This window comes from Festucalex cinctus, chromosome 21, assembly GCF_051991245.1.
Source record: "Festucalex cinctus isolate MCC-2025b chromosome 21, RoL_Fcin_1.0, whole genome shotgun sequence".
In the NCBI taxonomy this organism is placed as follows: domain Eukaryota; kingdom Metazoa; phylum Chordata; class Actinopteri; order Syngnathiformes; family Syngnathidae; genus Festucalex; species Festucalex cinctus.
The window spans coordinates 7,247,048-7,270,868 of record NC_135431.1 but is presented as its reverse complement, the minus strand read 5'-3'; the positions used below and the strand labels follow the sequence as shown (position 1 = coordinate 7,270,868).

The 23,821-nt window shown below is 37.8% G+C and overlaps 1 protein-coding gene and 1 long non-coding RNA gene across 4 annotated transcripts in view; one reads left to right on the top strand and one right to left on the bottom strand.

The window, feature by feature from the left end:
* Positions 1–23,821, bottom strand: part of LOC144010106 (uncharacterized) — a 113,930-nt gene that overhangs the window by 68,872 nt on the left and 21,237 nt on the right. For all 3 annotated transcript variants that reach the window (XM_077510230.1, XM_077510229.1, XM_077510228.1), the window contains exons 3-5: positions 23,177–23,352; positions 15,969–16,052; positions 3,032–3,101 (exon numbers count right to left, since the gene is read on the bottom strand). In XM_077510230.1, the coding sequence (XP_077366356.1) occupies positions 3,032–3,101; positions 15,969–16,052; positions 23,177–23,251 (229 nt within the window). In that variant the 5' untranslated portion in view covers positions 23,252–23,352. The remainder of the gene's footprint in view (positions 1–3,031; positions 3,102–15,968; positions 16,053–23,176; positions 23,353–23,821) is intronic.
* The window catches only part of LOC144010113 (uncharacterized), a 109,011-nt gene that overhangs the window by 65,867 nt on the left and 19,323 nt on the right, over positions 1–23,821 (top strand). The gene's annotated exons all lie outside the window — the stretch shown is intronic.

The following is a 23,821-nucleotide window of genomic DNA, read 5'->3' as shown; positions in this document are numbered from 1 at the left end:
GTTATCCCGCTGGTTATGAGATATCGCCGCTGATCCGCTCACTTTCAACTCGGGGCAGCTATGCGCGCCGCATATTCTTGCAAGTGAAGTTGGTGAAGCCTTCCGCGTGCGATACATCAGTTCTATCTGTCCCCAGCTGAGAGAAATGGAGAGCGGAGGAGAAAGATTGGATTTCGCCTCACTGACGATGTGCCACTACAAAGGCGATATCTCTCCTCCGTGCTTAGATTGCTATCTCTTATGGGACAGAGGCGGAATACTGTATGAGACACCTTGTGAAGACGGTCGGCTTTATCATTATTCTGGCTCAAAGTGGGAACTCGGTAATACACATTTGCCAATTAAGAATTTAATTGATTTGAATCCGATTACCACAATCTTGACAGCAGCTTTTATCGTTTTTTTTGATTGGAGGAACAATTGACTGTACTTGTGAGAAGTCAGCTTTAGCATGATTGTAGTTAATAGTTGCCTGACCCACTCCGTGACGTTCCAGAATAATCACCAGACAAGTTGAGATTGTTTCATACTTGTATTACAGCGTTACAAGTGTAAAACAGGTAGCTCGGTAGCTAGCTATCTAGAAAGGTAGCAAGATAGCTACCGAGGTAGGTAAGTATGTACGTAGCTAGCTAGCTAGCTAGCACGGAGGTAGGCAGACAGATCTATCGATCTATTTTAGCTAGCTAGATAGCTATAAAGCTAGCTAGCTAGCTAGCTGGGTAGATAGCTAGATAAAGTAGATAGATATTTATAATCAGCATCTTGCATAATCTGAAGCTGATGCTGATTTATTTATTTGCTACATTTGTAGATAATTGCCTTCTAACTTAATTATAATCTGCAGTTCTGTTTAAGGGGATGGAGGGATGTGATGAAATCCGCAATTCCCATTTTATCATCGCAGCAATGTTGGTTAGCATATTGACGAACAAGAATGCAGAAGTGGCAGTGGTCCCCTGAATTACATGTGCCCCAATTTATGAGTATTTTCAAGTTACAAGTCATTGCCTGGTCAATTTTTAGTTTGTTATTATGAGCATCCTTGATCTATGTTGTTGCTTATTAAAGCAGAACAACAAGGACAAGCTCATCGGCGCATTTTCAGACGTTTATTGAACGGGATAGACAGTGAAGCGCACAAATACAAAATAAAAACACTCGCAAGAATATTTGAAGAGATCCTCACATTGGCCAACCCATCTGACTCAAGGCTCCTGACATCATCTATTAGGCCACACCCTTTGAAGTCGTTTATTGGTTAACATTCTTTTGCTCCCTTTACCTTAATCTTTTATTTTATATTTTACAATTTTGTAACAAAAAAAAATGTTTGTACTGATGAACAGCAAATCAATTCACCTCCAGCCATCCATTTTCTGAACCGCTTAACTCTTTGACTGCCAAAAACGTTTAATAACGATTAGTAAAATCACGATGTATGCTGCCATAAACGTGAAATGACGTCATCTATGTTTTTTTTTCTCCTTTTCTGAAATGGACGGAGCAACGTCTAAGTGCAGCGCTGCCTGGTCAATGGGTTGCGGAATCAAAAACACCTAACTATGGCCAGCAGATGGCAGCATTGTGTCTCTTTTCAATGGGCTGTTGGTGGATGGAATTAAAATGAAATGTGACGGAATCTGATGAATGCTCGTAATCAGCAAAATGGCAAAATGTTTTTTGTTTTGTTTTTTTCCCCTAACGTGTGGTAGTAAAAGAGTTAATCCTCACAACGGTCGCAGGGGGTGCTGGAGCCTATCTCAGCTGGAATTCTTTTGAATGAATGTTGTTGAGAATTGGAATGCAAGCTACAGTAATTATTTTTCACTTATCCATTGACAGACCACATTTAGCAGGTTTAGAGGCTAGAGTGGAAAAGTAAAGCCTTTGCCCATCATTCAGACCTTTCACCATCATAGTAGCCACGCTAGCCTCAAAGGATGCTTTGCTACATTCCAGGTTGCTGCGAAATAGGAAAAATGTCCGACCTTGGCACTTAAACGGCCAACCTCGAAGCTTTCCAGTTGAAAGTAAAGAAAGAAAACGTCACTGAAGACCTTGATACTGTGTTGTCTGAGTTGGTATAGACCGACTTTGGGTGAAGTTAAAATGATTTTCTTTTCTTAGTTTTCTAAACAAACTTTTATATCCTCTCCAATGATGTTGATAAATTCAGTTAGTTTTGGACCTACCAAAAAGTGTGTCCGTTTTTGCTTGGCGAAACACATTACAGTTGTATCCGTGAGATTAATCCAGAGGACGACGCCTGCTTTCCATTTTGATCCCGTGTTGACTTCAAAGTGTGTTTACCAGTCTTGTAGTTGCCAATAGAGAATTCCGTTTGGCAAATCAATGCGCAGCCGATAAAGAACAACAGAGATAAATGAAAGTCCATTATTGCCATAGCATCCATGTCTACAACCTCTGACCACGACTGCGTCAAAACAAGCTCTGATAGTCTTGGCAGCGTATGCAAGCTTCAATTCAACCTGTGTTGGAGTGGTCGGCGAGACTCATTAGCACCCGCCTCTGTGGTTCATACTGCGTTTCCCCCCAAAGGCATTTCCAGCACCATTAACTCAGGCAGCGGTGAGGTTTCAAAATGCCGAGGCAGACTGATGCCTTCCAAACCAAAGTGTGCTCCTTTCTTTAATTAGCATTTTCAAACATATTTCCCTCTGGCCTCACAGGACCAAAAACTCTGCCGAATTAATTATTAACGTCCTTGCTGTCTTCCACTTTCATTTACTCCCTCTTTTGAAAGCTATGATAGTTTCCAAGTTTCTACCTCATTGGATTTGAATGCAGGTAGGATATTTAGTGACAGTTCTTGCCTCAGGTGGGCTTTAAGAGCAAACGTTTTGTGTGCACAATGATTAATTTGGACCCAAATCAAGTAGGCGAGTTGCATTTATGTTCATAAATGCTCGAAAATAGGAGGATTTGAACCCCGAGGACTACTTTAGAAATATTTTTATGTTCTTTTCTTTGTATTCACAGAAAATCTTGTGGTCAAAAGTATAATTACCTGCTGAAAACTGGATGAATTCTTCCCAGAAATCCCCTCGGGTGGGCAGCAGCGTCATATCTCTTTGTATCTGTCATAAAAAAGAAGCTAAAGTGAGGCCACCAACTTGAAAGCGAGTGGATTCGAGGCACAATATGGTTGAAGAGATAAAGTTGAAAGGGGGCGAAATGAACCTTTTCCCTCCTTTGGCCTTGGCTAGCCCCCAGTGACAGAAGTGAGGGAATAACAAAGACTCACTATGACCACCGCTTTCACATCAGTTCGTGTCAAACACTGCACCTCTTGAATCCATTACCATGTACAGTACATGGGTGCAATGTGGTCATCTGTTGCATAGTGCTCTCAAATTTACTGTATTCTGATTTGCGTGAAGTAGTTTAACAAACTTTGCTGCACACAAAAATGATGGCACGGCTATTTGAAGATATATTGGTAAAACAAAAATTGGCCGTTTGAGGTGCAGGTTACGATTATGAATGATTAACGATTACAGCACAGCTTTTAACCCTTTTATTGCCACACGTTATCAAAAAAACAAAAAACTGATATGACAAAGGCTTTGATCATTCACGAAAAGAGATACAATGCTTCCATCTGCTGGCCATAGTTAAGAGTGTTTTTGATTCCACAACCCATTGACCAGGCAGTGCTGCACATAAGACGTTGCACCCCCTTCATTACACTTTAAAAAAAAAAAAAAAAAAAAAAAAAAAAAAAAAAAAAAAAAAAAAAAAAAGCAAAGTTGACGTCATTTAACGTTTATGGCGGTATACGTCGTGATTTTACTGATCGTTATTAAACGCTTTTGGCGGTCAAAGAGCCTACACCAAATACCAAAAATATTTCGACCATAAAAAAAAAAAAAAGAAAAAAAAAAAGCATTTTCTAAGTCATCCTACATGACATGAGAAAATATGAAACAACATTGTATCCACTCCTGGCAAACAAGGTAAATAAGAGCCCGAATGAAATAAGTTTGTTGTTAATGATACCTTTATAAACTGCCAGAAGCAAAAATGCTTTTCATGCAGGCGTAAATATCATCTACAACGCAAACAGCCCTCGAGTTGATAAAATACGAATGGTCTGAGTGCAGGCAACATACAAGGAAATTTAATTTGGTATACTCAAACCACCATGTAGAGATCTAAAATGATGCATCTACAAAAAAAAGTTATTCAAAAAAGGCCTGTTTTGGAGAGTTTGACTTTTCTGCTTTAACTACAGTAGATAGATCAAATCATCCAGCCCTGTCATGTTCATAGACAAAAATGAGAGCTTGGCTGGATGCAGATGGCCTTGAAAAAAGATCTTGATAAATAAAACCACATACCAGTAATAAAAAGTCTCATTCAGCAACTCCAGGTAGGATCCTGCTCAATTCTATATGACAAAATAAAGGCATATATGACAATATCAGAGTGACAAACACAGGACCATAGCAACTACAGAGCAACTGAAAAAAACACAGCCATGTTGTCAGTTGCTATGGTTCTGTATTTGTCACTCTTATTTTGTCATATAGGCCTTTATTCTGCTATATTGATCATAGCCCTAGCTTGAATTGCTGAGTGATACATTTGTCAGTACGTCCTGGTCACGATTACTTCGTCAAGTTCTTCAAGGCAATCTGCATCCAGCCCTGCTCTCTGTTGTTACTTTGTATTTTTGTATTAAAAAAAAACAAAAAAAAAAAACTTCCATCTACTGTCTGCTTGGGTCCAAATTCCACACCTTCCTTGACAATCCTATCATTCAAAAATCGACCAACGCTGTCTGCTTCGACCAATAAAACACTTTCAATTAGATACGTCCATGCTATTGGACAAACCATGTAAACATTCACAGTGCAGGGTGGAAAAAATAAAAAATAAATTGTCAACTCCCAGGCTGTTGACTTCTCCAAAAGCTAATTGGAGTCAGCCAACCTCGAATCCAATTAATCTAACGAGATTGCAGGTGTTGGTTAAAGCCTGACCTAGCTGAAAAAGGGTCACAAAATTATCTGGAAATGTTCATAACCAGTCCACAATACACGTATGACGAATGGACTATAAGTGGAGAGAGCCCTCTCTCTGTTTTCAATGAATCCATAAAAAACATACTGTATATTTGTTTGTGCGGAATTAATTTTGAGGGAAAATTGCTTTTCTATGAAATTTATTTTCAAGGATTCAGTTTGATTCAGTGGCATTATGAATTTGGGTCACTATGGTACATATGACAATTAATCTGTTGAATTAGCTTGACTGTAGGCTACTGTAAATGTGGCATTTTCTTCATAATTTTCTAATAAAAGACGATTAGATACGTAACGACATTTTTTTAATTTTTTTTTTTAAAGTGGAACGATTCACCTGAATCAAAAACAAATATATATATATATATATATATATATATATATATATATATTTTTTTTTTAGTTAACTCATTCACTGCCATTGACGGAAAAAGACGTCAAATTTTTTTTTTTTTTCTGGGCTGGCAGTGAATGTGTTAAAGCTCCAATCTGTCTTCTTCCCCATAAGTTTAAATCGCCGTCTTGTCTCTGATCTCTTTTCATATATTTCAGCTATGTTGTTGTACACAAAGAAAACAGAAGTAATGATTTATTTACTGGACAGACACACTAATAAGCAGCGCCTTAAAAAGGCAAATTATGCAAACTGACCCAACTGCAAGCGAGAAACAAACAATCACACAGAGGGAAATAAAAGGCAGTGTTGAATCATCAAAGATTTTTTATTTTTTTTTAAATCAAATATTTGATTGTCCTTTTCTCATTCTTGGAACATTACCATCAAGTCAGTCAACCTGACACCAATCTAATTTTACGCGTCTGTTAAACCTAACAACATAATTACGCCCGACGCACATGCCGAATTGCTTTAAGTGATCACGTTTAAAACTCTTTGATATGCTAATAATGTTTCTCATTAAAACTCACTTCTGATGTCCTCTGCGCATCCGAAATGGGCGATTTTACATTTGTGTTTAAAGCATCCCCCGTTCCAGATGATCTTTCGGGTGATAATGTTTGAAAGCAATTATTTGTGATATAATACATTATGAGCAGCAAGTTTCACATTTAATTTAAATGTAACAGTTTTGCTATTTCGATAAAATATGACGATAAGCTTCAAATTATATAGTGCTAAAAAGTAAGATGTATTCATTGTGTTAAATTAGATATGAATATTATTTTTAAATCAGCAGACTTATGGTGAGGTATTTGCATATGTATTTCATTTGCAGAGGCCTGAAGTCATTCCAGCGGGGAGTGGACTCTTATTTCTTTTAGCCTTAAAGCTCAGTAAAGCTTCGTCATTCAAATCATCCCCTTGGAGGAAAACTGTTAAATCACAAGAAAGTGGCAGATTAAATGCTCTCCAATTTTGGACTTACCCAAAGTCGACCTTAACCTGAATATTATTTTACAATGCTTGTGTGAATAATGCTCTTCTCAGCTTAAAAAAAAAAAAAAAAAAAAAAAAAAGTTGACGCTTTTGTCTTGCACATATAATCCATGGTTTGGTCTTTTTCCACGGGTGTTCCGGCTGCTATGCGAGCACTTTTGACATTTGCCTTGGATTGTCAAGCCATCTGTGAATTTGATTAGATTATCTCTTGGAATTCACATGCAGCATTCAGGCTAGGGAGATTGTTTACCATCGCGCCTTAGTTGCTTTCTACCCACATTTTTTTTTGTTTTTTTGCTAACTCACTTGCTAGCTTGCCGTCTGTCTATCTAATAGCTAGCAAGCAAGCTAACTCACTTGCTAGCTTGCCGTCTAATAGCTAGCAAGCAAGCTAACTCACTTGCTAGCTTGCCGCCTAATAGCTAGCAAGCAAGCTAACTCACTTGCTAGCTTGCCGCCTAATAGCTAGCAAGCAAGCAAGCAAGCTAACTCACTTGCTAGCTTGCCGCCTAATAGCTAGCAAGCAAGCAAGCTAACTCACTTGCTAGCTTGCCACCTAATAGCTAGCAAGCAAGCAAGCAAGCAAGCAAACTCACTTGCTAGCTTGCCGTCTAATAGCTAGCAAGCAAGCAAGCAAGCAAGCAAACTCACTTGCTAGCTTGCCGTCTAATAGCTACCAAGCAAGCAAGCAAGCTAACTCACTTGCTAGCTTGCCGTCTAATAGCTAGCAAGCAAGCAAGCAAGCAAGCAAGCTAACTCACTTGCTAGCTTGCCGCCTATCTATCCATCTATCTAATTTCATATACAAGTTAACTGACTGCGCTTTACATGATTCAACATTTAAAAGCAGTTTAAAAAGAAAGCGCTAAAGACACTTAAGAACAAAGTACAGAAACGAAAGACATCTTACTACAGTTAGAAGGTAATTAATTAGTTGAGAAGACGAGCTGGACCTCAACACATCTCATTGTACCATTTCAAATGTTTCATAAATAAGACTTGTATTTGATGGTTTGATACAAACGCTCGTAGACAGTAACAAATCTGTTCAAGATAGTCAGACCAGCTTTGACCTTTCCAAAAAACTCAAAATTCAACAGAGACTCTCTCCAACACATGCTGGCCTTTTATTCTGAGTCAAGTTGAGCCAAGAAACTTCATAAAGTAACAATGGACATGCTCCAACATTTACTGGCGATATGATTGATCAAATTGGCATACTGTACTCGTACATTCTGCCCAACACTAAGATGGATAATAGTTCATATTTTGTGGTGCTTTAAAAAAAAAATATATCATTATTTGTTCTCAGTCTTTGGGTCTTATGGTAAAAATAATTTAGAATAAAAAATAAAATAAAAAATTGTGAAAGCACGAAGAACAAATTGTGTTTGTGTTCCAAGGGTTGACAATATAGAATATTTACCATCGCTCACTTTGTTCTGGTGTGCTCACCTCATATTTGCAATCACTTACAATAAAGAAACCTGCCTCAAACAAGCTACAATTTCAACAGTCTTTGCCCTCTATACAACCTTCATTTTTCTGTACAAAAACAACTCCAATGTATTTCGAGACCCAACCCAAAGCACAAAAACAGCATCGACAAAACTCTGGACTGGATTAAATAATCAACAAAGTGTCACCGGCTAAATTGAGTTCACCAATAAACTCAAATATTCGTATCACTAAGTGGTGTTCCACAGGGTTCCGCCCCATGGCCTCTTTTGTTTATCCTCACTTTCTTTGCCTTGGCCATATTGTAAATCAATTCAAAACCAAATTTTATAGCTACCTAGATGATGTCCATCCTATCCGTCCATGAAACCAAATATCACCCTCAACCTGAAACAGTCAAGCAGTTCTTCCGTACCTATTAATAGCTTCTACATTCCCCCAGGTAAAACATCCGGGTGTCTTTTATTATGTTTGTGTTCCTGAGAGCTGGAGGATTGATGTAAAGACGACGGAAAACCAAACTATAACTTCACAAGAAAAAAATACTGTAATTGCAGTGGTCATTAGAAATGTATTTTGTCATTTGTTTATTTTATGTTCGACTGTTTTTGATATGAACACAGGAGGTCCAAGTAAGGTTTTATTTTATTTTTTTATTTAATTTTTTTTAAGAAAAGCAGCATTAGAAAGCTGGCTAGATAGAATTTATGAATCTTAGGCAAAAAAAAAAAAAAAAAAAAAGTCTGAGCGATCCTTTCTATTAGCACCATCATCCATGACATCATCATAAAACTGCTCGGTGTTTCATGTGAGGCGCAATATGCACTCTACTTAATTAAATGAATTGCAAGGCTGACCACTTGGATGCCTGCTTTTCAGCCTTTTTATGACAAGCTTCAGTAAATTAATTGGGTGAATCCCTCATTCCCCTCAGTTGGCTTCAGTGACAGTCAGAGAGATAAAACATAAAAATAAAAAAAAATAAAAAATCGTAGGATCGTATTAAAAAAATCCATGTCTGATGCAGATAGCAAGCTTTTATCAAACATTTTGTTCTTTTAGTTGTTTCATGAAAATAACTAAACTTTTTGTTCTAACAGTCAAACAATTGGGTTTTGTGTTTAAAGGTCAAATCAACCCCTCCAATTTTTTTTTTGTGACAATATGTTCTATGCAGCTGCACTCGTCTAAATATGGTATTCTGGTTAATATTGTATTAGAGGAATATGAGTTAAGCAGCAAAATCCAGCCATTTTGCCACTTGCTGTCGACTGAAGATGACATCACAGTTGCTCAGGTAACAACCAATCACAGTTCAGCTTCAGAAAACAGGTGAGCTGTGATTGGTTGTTGCCTGAGCAAAATACAGCCATTTTTATCCATCTCAGGGGGCGGCCATTTTGCCACTTGCTGTCGACTTAAGATGACATCACAGTTGCTGAGGTCACAACCAATCACAGTTCAGCTTCAGAAAACAGGTGAGCTATGATTGGTCGTTGCCTGAGCAAAATCCAGCCATTTTTATCCATCTCAGGGGGCTGCCATTTTGCTACTTACTGTCGACTGAAGATGACATCACAGTTGCTCAGGTAACAACCAATCACAGTTTAGCTTCATAAACAGGTGAGCTGTGATTGGTCGTTGGTGATTGGTCGAGCAACTGTGATGCCATCTTCAGTCGACAAGTGGCAAAACGGCCGCCCCCTGACATGGATATATATGTTTAGACTAATGAGGTCACAGATAACATATTGTCAAAAAATGTTCAAGGTTAACGTCCGCTTTAAGACACTTTTTTTTTACATCAATTCAGGTCTTTGTGGACTTTCTACAAGACAAAAAGTATGGCAGGAAGTACTTTTGAATCTTTTATTCATGTTAACCCTTTTGGTTTCTGGCAGTCAAAACTATCAAACAAGGGCACCTTGAGAGTGGGGGGTAGAAGTGGGAAAAATAGAAAGCAGCCATCTTCCTGTTTGAGTAATACTTGGTTTGCTTCATAAACAAACGGCAGAGTTCGAGGTGACTTGGCTGGTCGCTGCCCCTCGAAAACGTATTGTACAATCAGTGAAGCTTGGTGTTCAGAGATCAACCTGCAATATTTCAGGCCGGCTTTTCGGGCAGGGACACCATATCAAGCCTCAGATCAGAGGGTTCAATAATAGCTTCACCTCAGCCTCTCCGAGAGAAATGGCAGAGATGGAAAGAAAATCTCGGCCTTTAAACTTGGAGGACACACGTGGCCTTGAAGATTTCTTATTGAAAGAGCGCGGAAATAGCGGGTACGAACTGTCGCTGGCCTGATGCCATTTTGTATCGTTCCTTATTGTCGAATTCACATTTCACTTATTTTGACATTTTAAGATCGGAACATCAAAACACAAGTCTGCTGCATTTGTAACGTCCTTCCTTTTAAATCTCTCCCTAGGCTTGCTTCAAAAGACAAAAAGTGGAAAAGCTGACAAGTAGCGGCGAGATATATATTAATAATGACAAGATACTCCTACTACTACTCTAATCCTCGTACCTCCAGTGTTCTTATCAAACAGCGTAGGTCACCAGAAAATATTTCAAATACGTCTTTTCAAGGATACGTTTAGGCATGACATAACTGTCTGCCTGTATCTCTTGAATTGAATATGATCTATATTTAACGCAGTTTAACGATAGTGCTCAGGCATACATTTGACACCTGAAGTAGCACCAGCAAGTTAACTTCCGACAGACGGTCGTCCTCGGTCCGTGTATTTTTTTTCTCGAGGCTTTGTGGCGTAAAGCACAAGGCAGTTACGGACTGTTGGACAGTAATCTCATCTACTGTACCTATGACTTAACAACCCTGTATTTTGTGAATCACCTTAGTTTGCATAAAGTTTTGACCATATTTCTAGTACTTTTCACAAGCTGTTTTAATACATATCGTATTGCACGTGCTTTTATACTTTAAACTGCAGGCTCAGCCATGTAAATGATTACTACATGTAGTGAATGATTAACTCATTTGCTCCCAAAGACGTATTTATACGTTATTTTTAAAAAAAATGTTTTTTGTTTTGTTTTTTATGCTAGAGCATACAGAAGGCTTTGATGTAGCCTCTGAACTGAAGGAAACGCTTGAAGCAATGATAGTTATTACAAAAACAGCCAACAGGTGGCAGCAGAGAATATAAGAAATTAAACAGGGCAATGTTGCAAAAAACTATTTTCCCCACTGTTTTAAAACATTTGTAATGAAACTTAGCTACATTCTAATGCTAATTACTGCAAAATGGAATCAGATAGAAATATACTTTTTTCTTTCCTGATACTATTTTTTCTTTTGGTAGATTCCATGTTTTAAAGCAATAGAACACAAAGTGGGCCTTGCAAAATTAGTCAAAATCCAGTAAATGGATTGCTTCAGTGAAAATGGATGGGACTGAATAAGTTAATGGTACCCATATAGTCCAGTGTTGAAAGCCGAACTATTTGAACAAATGGACAATATGGTCTGTACTGTACATGGAAACATTTAGCGCCCCACAAAATCAACCACAGCAAAATGTAAGATTCTGTACTAATATGTCAGGTATGTATTACTAACAGGAGTCATAATTAGGACAAAAAGAGCAACCAGAGCTTATGGAAAGATCTTCAGACCTCTCAGCGTTCTGTTGGAATAGATCAAGGACTGGACTGGCTACCACGTAGCTCTACTATTGATGTTTATTGGTTAACTCATTCACTCCCACCCATTTTCACTGAAGCAACCCCTTTACTGGATTTTGACTGCTTTTTCAAGGCCCACAGAGTATTGTGTTCTATTGCTATAAAACATGTAATCTACCAAAAGAAAAATTTGCATCTCTTCTTTCATCAGGGAAAAAAAATTATTTCTGTTTCCGTTTTGCAGCAATTGGCATTAGAATATAGCCAAGTTTCATCACAAATCTGTTTAAAACAGTGCGGAAAAGTTTTTTGCAACATGGCTCTGTTTGATCTCTTATACTCTTCTGCCACCTGCTGTCTGTTTTTGTAATAACGAACATTGTTTCAAGCGTTTTCTTCAGTTCAGAGGCTGCATCAAAGCCTTCTGTATGCTCTAGCATAAAAAACATTTTAAAAAACTCAAACAAAAAAAACGTATAAATACGTCTTTGGGAGCAAACGAGTTAAGTTTGCTCTCAATATTGTAAATGGTTTAATGGGCTGCTCCTTCTAAATTGTGGGCTTGTCTCGTGGGGTAAAATGGAGGAACATAATCATTGAATAGCACCACATTGGCCCCAAAAGACACCGAGCGTCTGCCCTGTATGCCAGATGGCCAGTCCAGCCTTGGACTATATAACAACAACAATAATAATAATAACAATATTTTTATGCAATGGATGCTTGAACCCACTTTAAACTTGTACATGTCAGACATTGAGTAGTTTCAACTCAATTTACCTTTGATTGATTAATGTATTTACACTTATGACTTTTTCAAGTTGAGTAAAAAAATGTCACAAGCCTTAAGAGAAATTCCATCGTTTCATACACATTGCCGAGGAAAGGCGAGCAACAGGCAGCATGTGAGAGATGGAATGTGTTTGATGGTGCAAACAGTTGAAATTCAAGTTATCTGTCTAGACTTATCCAGGCTAGTGGAAAAGAGCCAGGTGACTCAACGTGAGAGATCAAAGTTCTCGTCACGCATGCGCCGAGTGGAACCCTGAGCGGCTCGTTACCGAGACTCAGGATTTGTGTCCATCAACATAAGCCTTCAGCTGCCTTTGTACTTCGCGGTCCGTTTCTGTAAACAGACATTTGCTTGTCCATTAGGTTATGATACACGATTTATTGCTGGATCTATGATGGCAGCCCTGGCCATTAGAGCTAAGAGGGTTGAACTTAAGGACAGCTTGTTTTGTGCAAATATCACTCAAGACAATTCTGCTCAAACTCCAAACTGCAGTTTTGGTCAAACTCCCAATTTGTTCAGCCGGTTCGATGACAATACAATAGTACTTGGCTTTATTTCAGTCCAACCCACTTTGGGTTATTATAGATACAGTACGGTAACGGCTTTAAATGGAAACAGTTTGAAGCTCCTGACTAACTGCCAGCATCACAGCTAGGTTTAACTTTCCCGCTGCCACAACCCCTCATTACGTCTCCCATTGGCTTTTACATACATCTGATTCGAAAGTGTGTGGTCCTACGTGGCCCCGAGAAGCACTGATGAACAATTGCGGAACCCTCCAGTATTTAAGAAAAACTGTTTTAAAAAAAATAAAAAATAAAAAAAATGGTGGATTGTAAACATGCATTCTTGAGCAATCTCAAAATGCATGTAATTGACACCCCACCAAAAAAAAAAAAAAAAAAAAAAAAAAATGGTGGATTGTAAACATGCATTCTTGAGCAATCTCAAAATGCATGTAATTGACACCCCACCAAAAAAAAAAAAAAAAAAGTATACACATGAATTCAACTAAGCTCAGGGAATTTGAGCCCTCTGTGTGAGAAGGAGGAATAGGCTTGAAAGAAAAACGAAGAAAAAAAAAAAGAAAAAAAAAAACTCCCTATAGCCTGCCTGACTAAATGATGGTGTTGGGATTATTGGGGACCACCAGTTCAGTGAAGCAGAAAATGGGAATATGCTTGTGAGGGCACACCCGTTTACTTGAGCAGGCTCCCTGAGAGACAGATGAGGCAACCTCAGCAAAACATTCCTGCTGAATAAAAAAAAAACTACGCCTGAGCTGCAAAGGCACGCAACTGGAGCTAATTACAATTCATCACCGCCATTTATGCATTGCAACACCTTACTGAATCCTGATTTATTACCTTTTTTTTTTTCTCAATATGTTAAAAAGGAATGAATTGACAAGAATGAAAACTAATCACATGTATTATAAGGCAGTAATTATTTTCTTCACTCCGTCTTGGATTTGTGCCTGCTCCCGTCTCTGTTCTCTAACACAACACCAATAATTGTCTTTGGTTGGTACAATAGAAACTATAATTAGCTTCCCTTTAAACCGCCAAACATCTCACAAAGGAAGAATATAATAATTCACTAATTGTATTATTCTATTTTCTCCCCTCGGTTACCGCTCATTTTCTTGAAAGTTTCATTTCAGGTTGGTTTAAAATGATTAGGATGTATTACAGGAACACTAATTTGGTCCTGGTTAGCTAAAATGACAGACTGAAAAAAATAAGCTGTTGTTTGCTTTCATGCACATGGAAGCTGCCCATGTGGAGTAAATATTTTTGATTTGTAAATACATTCAAACATATTGGCAAATATGTTTGAAAGTATTTGCAAAGTACATCCGAATGTAACCCCCATAATACTATGGGGGAAAATACGTATTATTTTTTTTTAGCTTTATTTTACAAGTATGTTCAAGTACATGTACTTCCATATACATTCGGACATACTTGCAAACACGTTTGAACATATTTACATATGTTTCAACGCATCTTAAAATATATTCAATCATATTCAAGTACGTTTGAACGTATTTCCAAATACGTTCAAACGTATATGCCAGTCAAAAATGTCAAAAAAAATAAAATAAAAAAAAAAAAAAAAAAAATAAATAGCATTTGACCTACATTAAACCAATATGTTCAATAATTATGTAAGTAAACATTGTTTATTCATACTTTGTATGATTTTTTTTTTATTTTTTATTTTTATAAATGATGCACTTTTTCTGTTACGCATTTTTTTCCTCATAATGCCAACGGTTATGCACAATTCCCCTGTAGCATTATGGGGAAAAATTTTTCGCTTTATTCGACAAGTACGTTCAAATGTACATGCAAATATATTTGCACATATTTATTTTAGGTGTGTCAGGTGATTCAAACTTAATTTTAACTAATAGCATGACTTCAATTAACTCGCGATTAATCACATTTTATGTCTGTTCTAAATGTACAATAAAATATTTTTTTCATACTCTTAACATAAACGCGGGAAAAAAAAATGTTAAACGGATAGAAATACGGCTACCTCTTTTAGTCATTGATACAGTAATTTCATTCATAAAATTTAATTGAAATTACAAATATGTACTGTACTGGAAAAAACAAATTGATATTGATGTGTGTTAAGGTCATTTTGTGCCACTAGATGGCATAATTGTATTTGTAAGACGGTGACAGAGAGCTATCTAATCGTTAACACAAACCTGTGAAATTATGCACATTTTTTAAAAAACTGTAAAATAAAACTCGACCCCGGTCTCCATAAATATATGCATTCATTTATTACTGCTAAATTTTGACGTTGACGTGTCTGCTGTGTTGCGACTGGAATTATCCCGGTACAAGCTTTCCAAGTATTAGCAAAAATTAGTGCTTTATATGTTTTATGCTTTTCAACATATTTTAACTCATTTGCTCCCAATAACGTGTAAATACGTTTTTATGTTGTAAGTGTCCCAAAGACGTATTTATACGTTTTTTTGGTTTTTTTATGCTAGAGCATACAGAAGGCTTTGACGCAGCCTCTCAACTGCAAAGAACGGTTGCAGAAATGGTAGTTATTACACAAATGGCCAGCAGGTGGCAGCAGAGCAAAGGAGATCAACCAGGGCCATCTAGAAAAAAAAAGCTCAATTACTTAGAATTTTAAATAGATTTGTGGAAACTGATGAAGCCTAGCTCTCTTCTAATGCTAATTGCTGCAAAATGGAAACAGATAGAAACATACTTTCTATTCCTGATGAAAGAAGATTTAATCTTTCTTTTGGTAGATTCCATGCTTTTATAGCAATTGAACACAATATTCTGTGGGCCTTGCAAAATCAGTCAAAATCCAGTAAAACAGCCGGGAGCGACCGGGATTGCTTCTGTGAAAATGGCTGCGAGTGAATGAGTTAAATATGTTCGAACATACTTACAAATACATTCACATGTATTTAAATATGTTAGAACACACTTGCAAATGCATTCAAACACATTAAATACATTCAAACGTATTTGCCAATCAAAAATGTTTACTCATTGGCAGTTCCATGCTTCCGTACATACACAATAATGTGTTGGTTAAAAAACAAATTCTGTCGGCTTATACATACCCAAGCTGGGTAGTTGTCACACAGGTGTCTGTCATTGCTGGCAGAGGAAAATTCCCTCAGGACAAAGCGCACGGGTTCAGATGCCTGCAGCAACAAAACAAAACAAAACCTAAAGCGATTTGTGTTGCATTGTGGGGGTGTCGCAGAGGCCGGCCACGCTTCCCCCAGCTTCATTAGTTTACTGTTCTAATGATAAAAGGTGTTAAGTCCTCATCATCCTCCCTGCTGATGCCTCCGGGCAGTCTGGGCATGACTATTTTATTTCCATCAGCTTCAAAATCCTGCCCGCCTCAACCTTTAAGCTCCCATCTGGGGTATGAAACCTCAAAGAGCAATCTGCAATTATTGATTCTCACATGTTTACATTCATCACTGATTCAGAGCACATGTAGCCTACATCATCTTTTCACTCTAAATGAGTGAGAGTGGCCTCGGGGGAAGGAACATTTTGCAAAAATGTGACAACAAAGCATCAGATATTTTAGCAGCGTTAAGATGAGAGAATATTGCCAGTAATGACAATTGGCAGATTTGTTCTGGCTGTAAAAGAGAATAAAAAAAAAAAAAGAAAAAAAAAAGATGAGTGCACCTTTGAGACGTTCACAGCAACTTAGCACATTTTAGTTCCTATTGTGGAGCAGAAAGACGTCGATTATCACAATTAGTCCTCTCGTTTAAATTGCCATGTAGGTAATTTGTTCCTTAACTCCTGATATAACTCATTAGGGTTTCCCTTAATTTAACACTTAAACTAATGGTAAGAGAAACTAGTGTGTTGTCGAACTCTGTTACGAATCAGTGTAATTTTACTTTCACCTTGCAACATTTGCACCGCATATACACTCAAAATTATTCGATCTCGATAGATAAATAGAGCTCACTCTCTCTTTAGCTAGCAGCTAGCTAGGTAGCAAGGTAGCTAGCAAGATAGATAGATCACCATCTTTCTAGCTAGCTAGCTAAATAGCTTCAGGTAGCAAGATAGCTAGATAGAGATAGTGAGCTCTCTCTCTTTCTAGCTAGCAGCTAGCAAGATAGAGACCTTGCAAGATAGAGGACGAGAGATAGCGAGATAGAGCTCTCTCTCTCTAGCAAGCAGCTAGCTAGCTAGGTAGCAAGGTCGCTAGCAAGATAGCTAGCTAGCTAGATATCTTATATTAGCACGTTTTAGCCAGGTCAACTTATACTATACTACCCCACCAGGAACGTGTTAAACCTGAGCTGTAATTCCTCTATGCACATTCATAGCCTCTGACCCCAGATCAGTTCCACTATGAGGCACTCAATGTGATTCCAAGTGAAAAGTCACAGTCAAGCAGATCCTGGATCAGCGCTTGCGGCAGAATGCCAGCAATGAGCCGCAGAGAGAGGCGAGCAATGACGAATAGTCGGTGCCAATCACCAAGTGCTGCCAGAGGCACTGTCATGCTTGTCTATTGCTTGTGGCAGTGACCTAGAAATCCTTTGTTACTGTTATTATCACATCTATATCTGTGTATGTTCCAATGAGACTCTTTCAATATTGTCTCAAAAGGCATTTCTTTGTATTACGCGCTTAGCAAGAACCTGCTTTTTTTTTTTTTTTTTTTGGCTGCAGTCATTTCCAATTGAAAAAGCCTGAAAACGCTGTCTATAGTATAAATGTGTTTTGGTGTTATTTTCATGCCATTGAATTTTTTTTATCTACTGCATTTCTCCATGCGCAAACAATGACTTCAGTCAGAGCAATTTCAAAAACGTGCATTAGATTCCCCCTAAACACACTTTAAAATAAAAAAAAAATAAAATCTAAAGACCATATCGTTCAACATCCACCTCTTAAAGTTAATGCACAATATTGACTTTAATGGAGTCGGTATTCTTCTGTGGTGCTCATCAGTGCTTGAATGCCAACGATGTGCATTCATTGACTTCAAACAGTCTGGAAGATAAAACCTATAAAAGCTTAAACGTGTCTGTGTGTCCTGAGAAGGAATCCTTGCTCCACATTTCCCTGACCTAATTTTACTCAATAGCTAAAATGACGCACCTGCATCAAACTTTGCACAATATTTTAGTAGAAGATCACTGGAAATGACATATGAAAGTGTTCAACAAGCTAAAGTGAATTTATGCAATGATGACTACATTTCAACAGTCACAACTAGTTAATGTTTGGCCTGCTAAACTTAGTTTAAAATGTGTCAACTGAACTTTAAACTAGTTTGTGTGGAAAATGAACTTTCCCAAGACAAATATCAGTTGAAAAACACAACGCAGCTCTGAAGGTGGCATTTTTTTTAGAAAGTGCAAAATGCCTACGCAAGGGTGTTAAAAATGTTGCTCACTGTGCTTGCGCCATACAGACCAAAAATGGCACATATCAAAACATCACACAGTGGAAAATCTTCCAACAATTCTTCATTTAAGAAAATACCGACTGCCAAAGCGTACAGATTTTATTTATTTTTTTGATGTGGCTGTTTACATGGAAACAAATCTTGCAACGCAAACATTTGAAAATGTCCCACGATGTCATTGGTGTGAGGATGGAGCAAGTTTAAAATTCAACACACTTACCATTCCAGTGGTGACATGCACAGACAAATCAGATCAGATGCGCTTGTTTTGAAACTAGACATACTTCTTTATGCTCATGTTTTTACACCATGTCCTACTCTCTGGCATGTTTGGTGCATGTCTTGTCCCCCCATTCACCAGATTTTGTCATGGTTCTCACGGCTAGTTAGTTTCATCAGTTTTCACAAATCTATTTAAAATTTTAAGTAATTGAGCTTTTTTTCGAGATGGCCCTGGTTGATCTCCTTTGCTCTGCTGCCACCTGCTGGCCGTTTGTGTAATAACTACCATTTCTGCAACCGTTCTTTGCAGTTGAGAGGCTGCATCAAAGCCTTCTGTATGCTCTAGCATAAAAAAAACAAACAAACGTATAAATACGTCTTTGAGACAGAACATTAAAAACACGTATTTATATGTTATTGGGAGCAAATGAGTTAACGAGACACGAGGAGAACACAGGACAAAACAAAATAACACCTAAAAGTAAACAAAACCCAAAACACCAGGAACCTGATAGTTTGTTTTTAGAAAAGCTTTCGTTTTTATTTTGTTAACGGAAATGTTTTAAATTATTATTATTATTATTATTATAACACGACGTTAGATGGCTCTATTTTAAAAAACAAGCACAAAAAAATGGGTGCAATTTTCATGCTATAAAATAGTCACAAAAATAGATGAGATTTTAAGACTCGGTAAAACCAGGTCTAACTAGTCGTGCAGGTGGTGTAACGTGATTTTTGGTGGATTTGATTCAGGCAGGCGTGGTGGATTTCATTCATAAATATGACAAGAGCATGGGACAATCAGTGTAGAAATCAATTAATTGAACCAATTATGATCATCTCCCCATGTGATGACATTGACTATGTGTATAAAGCCAGACCCAGCTGTGGAGCATCATTGGAGGTCTGTACTTAAATTTGTGTTGGACATCTTGATCTTCCCTTTGGGTTGCACAATAAACACCGGAAAACTGCCCAATCAGGACTCAATAAGTACAAACATGGGGATTCACAAGACGTTCACATCTCCGCTCTCCGCCCCCCCCCCCCCCCCTCCTCCTCCTCCTCCTCCTCCTCCGCGTTTGTCTCCAGCTGCACATTTTCCATCCCGGACTATTCGCAAGCATCGTCTAGAGTGGAAAAGGGCCCATGACGTCAAACGGAAGTGATGCATTTAGGATTTAGAGCTACCTGGGGAAACGTTGAAAAATATTACGCTACTGAGGCCAACGCCAGCTTCCTCATGTTTATGCACAAGATGAATTATATCACACTCAAAATAAAATTCACATTTGTCGGAAGATATTTGAAAAAGATTTGGTCGCCTTTCCCAATCCAAACAGCCATAAATTAGTATGATTTTCTTTCTATACACTTTTTTTTACTGTACACTATTTTGTTACGGTTTTTAGTTTAGATGAGATTAATACAAAATCGTATGGAAACGGTTATACAGGAAAAGCAGTAAACTAGAGGTGGGCGGATCGATCCAAATCATATCGATATCGGATCGATACTGGCACTAAAATAATCGATCTAGTAGTTTAGTTTCAGTTTGGCTCTTTTATGCAATGTGTTTGGTTAACTCATTCACTCGCAGCCATTTTCACAGAAGCAGTCCCGTTCGCTCCCGGCTGTTTCACTGGATTTTGACTGATTTTGCAAGGCCCACAGAATATTGTGTTCTATTGCTATAAAAACATGGAACCTATCAAATGAAAGATTAAAGTCTCTTCTTTCACCAGGAAAAAAAAAAAAGAAAGAAAAGAAGTTTCTGTTTCCATTTTGCAGCAATTAGCATTAGAAGAGAGCCAAGTTTCATCAGTTTTCACAAATCTATTTAAAATTGTAAGTAATTGAGCTTTTTTTTTCTTTTCTAGATGGCCCTGGTTGATCTCCTTTGCTCTGCTGCCACCTGCTGGGCGTTTATGTAATAACTACCATTTCTGCAAGCGTTCTTTGCAGTTGAGAGGCTGCATCAAAGCCTTCTGTATGCTCTAGCATAAAAAAAAAAAGAACAAAAACACGTATAAATACGTCTTTGGGACACAAAACATAAAAAAAACGTATTTACACGTTATTGGGAGCAAATGAGTTAAACAGATAACGAGCATGTCACAGTAGTGCATTTTGATCGTGTGCCATCACGTGACTTCGTATCGCATCTTTGTAGTCGATTGCATGAACACACACACAGTATTGAACTTGAAAATTTGTGTTTTTTGGTACGTCGTTTTCTGGTTTATATTTGTTGTGACATGATAATCTTTAACATCTTGTTTATTTAGGTTGAAAAAGTAGTGTTTGAATTTTTGTATTTGTAATTTCTAAAGTATTTGTTTAAGATGTTAAAAATATTTTGTCATGGTTGGAATGTTTCTGGGGGAAACATTGATAGAGATTGACATTGAAGTATTTTGTATTTATCAATTAACTTTGTTTAAATTTGCCCATAAAAAAACAAAAAAAAAAACAAAAAAAAAAAACAAAAAAAAAAAAAACACTTAGAGGTTGAGAATAATCAATTCAAATGATACAACTCCCTTTTTTAATTATATACACTATCATTTTCAAAAAGTATCAATATCGGTATCAACGATACTGGCCCTGTATTTACTTGGTATCGGCGTTATAAAGTACCTGTACATTAAACGTACTACACAAAGACAGTCATGCCCTTGTTCCCTCCCTGACTTTGTCACGAGGTCACGCATTATTTCTGTAATTCTTAAATTCTTGTCTGGCCTCTTCCCGGTGCTGGAACGTCCTGTTCAAACACAGCGCTATAAACATAAATCAAATCCACTGTTACTTTTTCGTGATTTCTTTTAGTGACAGATACAGTAAATCTTGGAGGGGAAAAAAAAAAAAAAAAAACATATGAGATCATTGTTCTATCCAGAACGGCTGCGCCGCACTGGAACCTATACATCATAGTAAATAATTCACGCAAGTAAAAGCTAGCTTCCCCGGGCAAGCGCACGCTTGGGACAATATGTGCTTCATCATCCTCAGCGTGAAGGTCCCCGAAGGTATAACATTGACCTATGGTGGCCATCTTGGGCACACCTCGCAACACGGTGGCCATTACTCCACATGTAGTGTTCTATTGGGTGACAAAAGTGTCAGCAAAAATCAGATTATGTACTTTAGCCATCGCTCTGTTGTAAATTTGTCGGGCGATTGAAAGGTCTACCCAGTGAAACTGCATCATCGACCATTACATTGCACCAGTTCGACTAATTACGATTTGGTTCAATGCAGTAAGATTCATTTTGAGAGGGTAAGATGCAATACTTTTTGTGTTGTCATTTTACATAGATGTAGAAAACCCTCTGGAGAAGTTTAGACCAAACATTGTATTTATTCAACCCTTTTCACACTGCACTCACACCCACAAGCTTTATTGTAATTGCTGGACTATTCAGGCGCACCCGATTATAAGCCGCACCCAGTACATTTCTAAAGGAAAAGGCATTTTGTTCATACATAAGCCGCTTGTGCCCACATTGAAACATGAGATATTTACAAAGAAAGAGTTTTCAAAGGTTTAATAATATACCTTAGCTTTTCTTTCCAAACAGTGCCTGTGATGCGGCAGTAACACAGCAGCAATACGTTAGTAACTAGTATTATTCCAGTACCGATACTGGTATCGGCATAGGAGCCGATACGGCATTAAAACAGTGGTATCAGTGACTACTCACAAGTAACATGCCGATACCATTAATTCCAAAGCTAATGTAGGATTTTGGATGCAGCATCTTGTGTCTTGCTCGTGCACGATATTCACTGATATGTGACATGCTCACTGCATGCCGATCTAAGATATCCGATTTTCCCTTCAATGCTCTGAACCAATGGCAGGACAGCTTTTTCATGTTGAGTGAAAATAACCTGAGGTATCGGCCGATACTGCAAAGCTGGGTATCGGAATCGGGGGGTAAAAAAAAAAAATAATTTTTTTTTTTTTTAAAAATGCTAATTTTATTCATGCACAAAAGCGCCAAGTTACATTAAACTTGCGTCTTCCTCGAAACATATATTCCACCTGTCTCACTCTTACCTTTTCTGCTAGAGCGCCCCTGGTGGCCGTCAGAAAAATTACATATATTAGCCGCATTATTGTCTAAGCCGCAGGGTTGAAAGCGCATGAAAAAAAGGCACGGTTTATAGTCTGGCAATTATGGTATTTATTTACTTTTACGGTATATAGATTTTAGAAATCTGCCCCCACCCTGAGAAAAAAAAAATATAAAAATCCCCCCCCACCGAAATAAATATATAATAAATAAATATACTTTTCCCAGAGACAATTGGAAAAAATATATTCTGGATGCACTGGGACAAATCCAAAATGTGAAAAAATATTGAAAAAAAGAAAAATAAATCCACAAATGAGCAGGTGCTGAATTGTGAGTATGCAGGGGTCGACTACAGGTTTAAGTTGTAATATTACCAATTACCACTAGAAGCCAGATATGTTTTAGATACACTTGCTGTTATGGTTTGGAGATAGAGTGAGATATGTGGGCCCAAAGTGAGAAAACTGAACAGACAGGAAATGAGCACCGTAGTGCGATTGATTAGCAAGTGGGCAGGGAAACCAAAACTTCGACGAGACGTGACGGAGCTGTAGCTTACCTTGACTTTGACTTGACTTGACTTGACTTGACTTGACTTGACTTGACTTTTTGCGACACCCAGCATGACCCACATTACACCAGCAATGCACCCCACCTCGACGAGAGAAACACCACAGACTCAATCCACCAACACTAATGACCTAAAGGGACACACCTGGGGGAAAACACAGGTGGCTGAGGGCGGTGATTGGTCACACAGTGGGGAGGGAAGACACACTCAGGTGGGCGTGGTTAGACATAACGAGACAAGGGAAAGAAATGAAGAATAATTTAGAAAACCACAAACCACAGACAGACACACCCAAAAATAATAATAATAATAATAAAACGAAAACAAAATCCCAACACTACAGAAACAAAACATGACACGATGATTATTTATACCAAAACGTGAATACCTCAAAAATATTAAGTAAGTTCATTAAAAAGAAAAATAAATAAATTCATGCACTAGTTTCTTTTGGGCTGTCCTTGAGTTTTATATGTTTTATTCGAGAGCCCTTTGCACTGGAAAAAAAAATATAAATACAGTTTGTGGTTATTTTGTCATAAATTTGGAAGGGTGTGGTCCTATAATGAAAAAGTTCAAGCTGCCTATCGCTGGTTTAAATAATGACATTACCACTGGCAAAAGGTGAAAAAA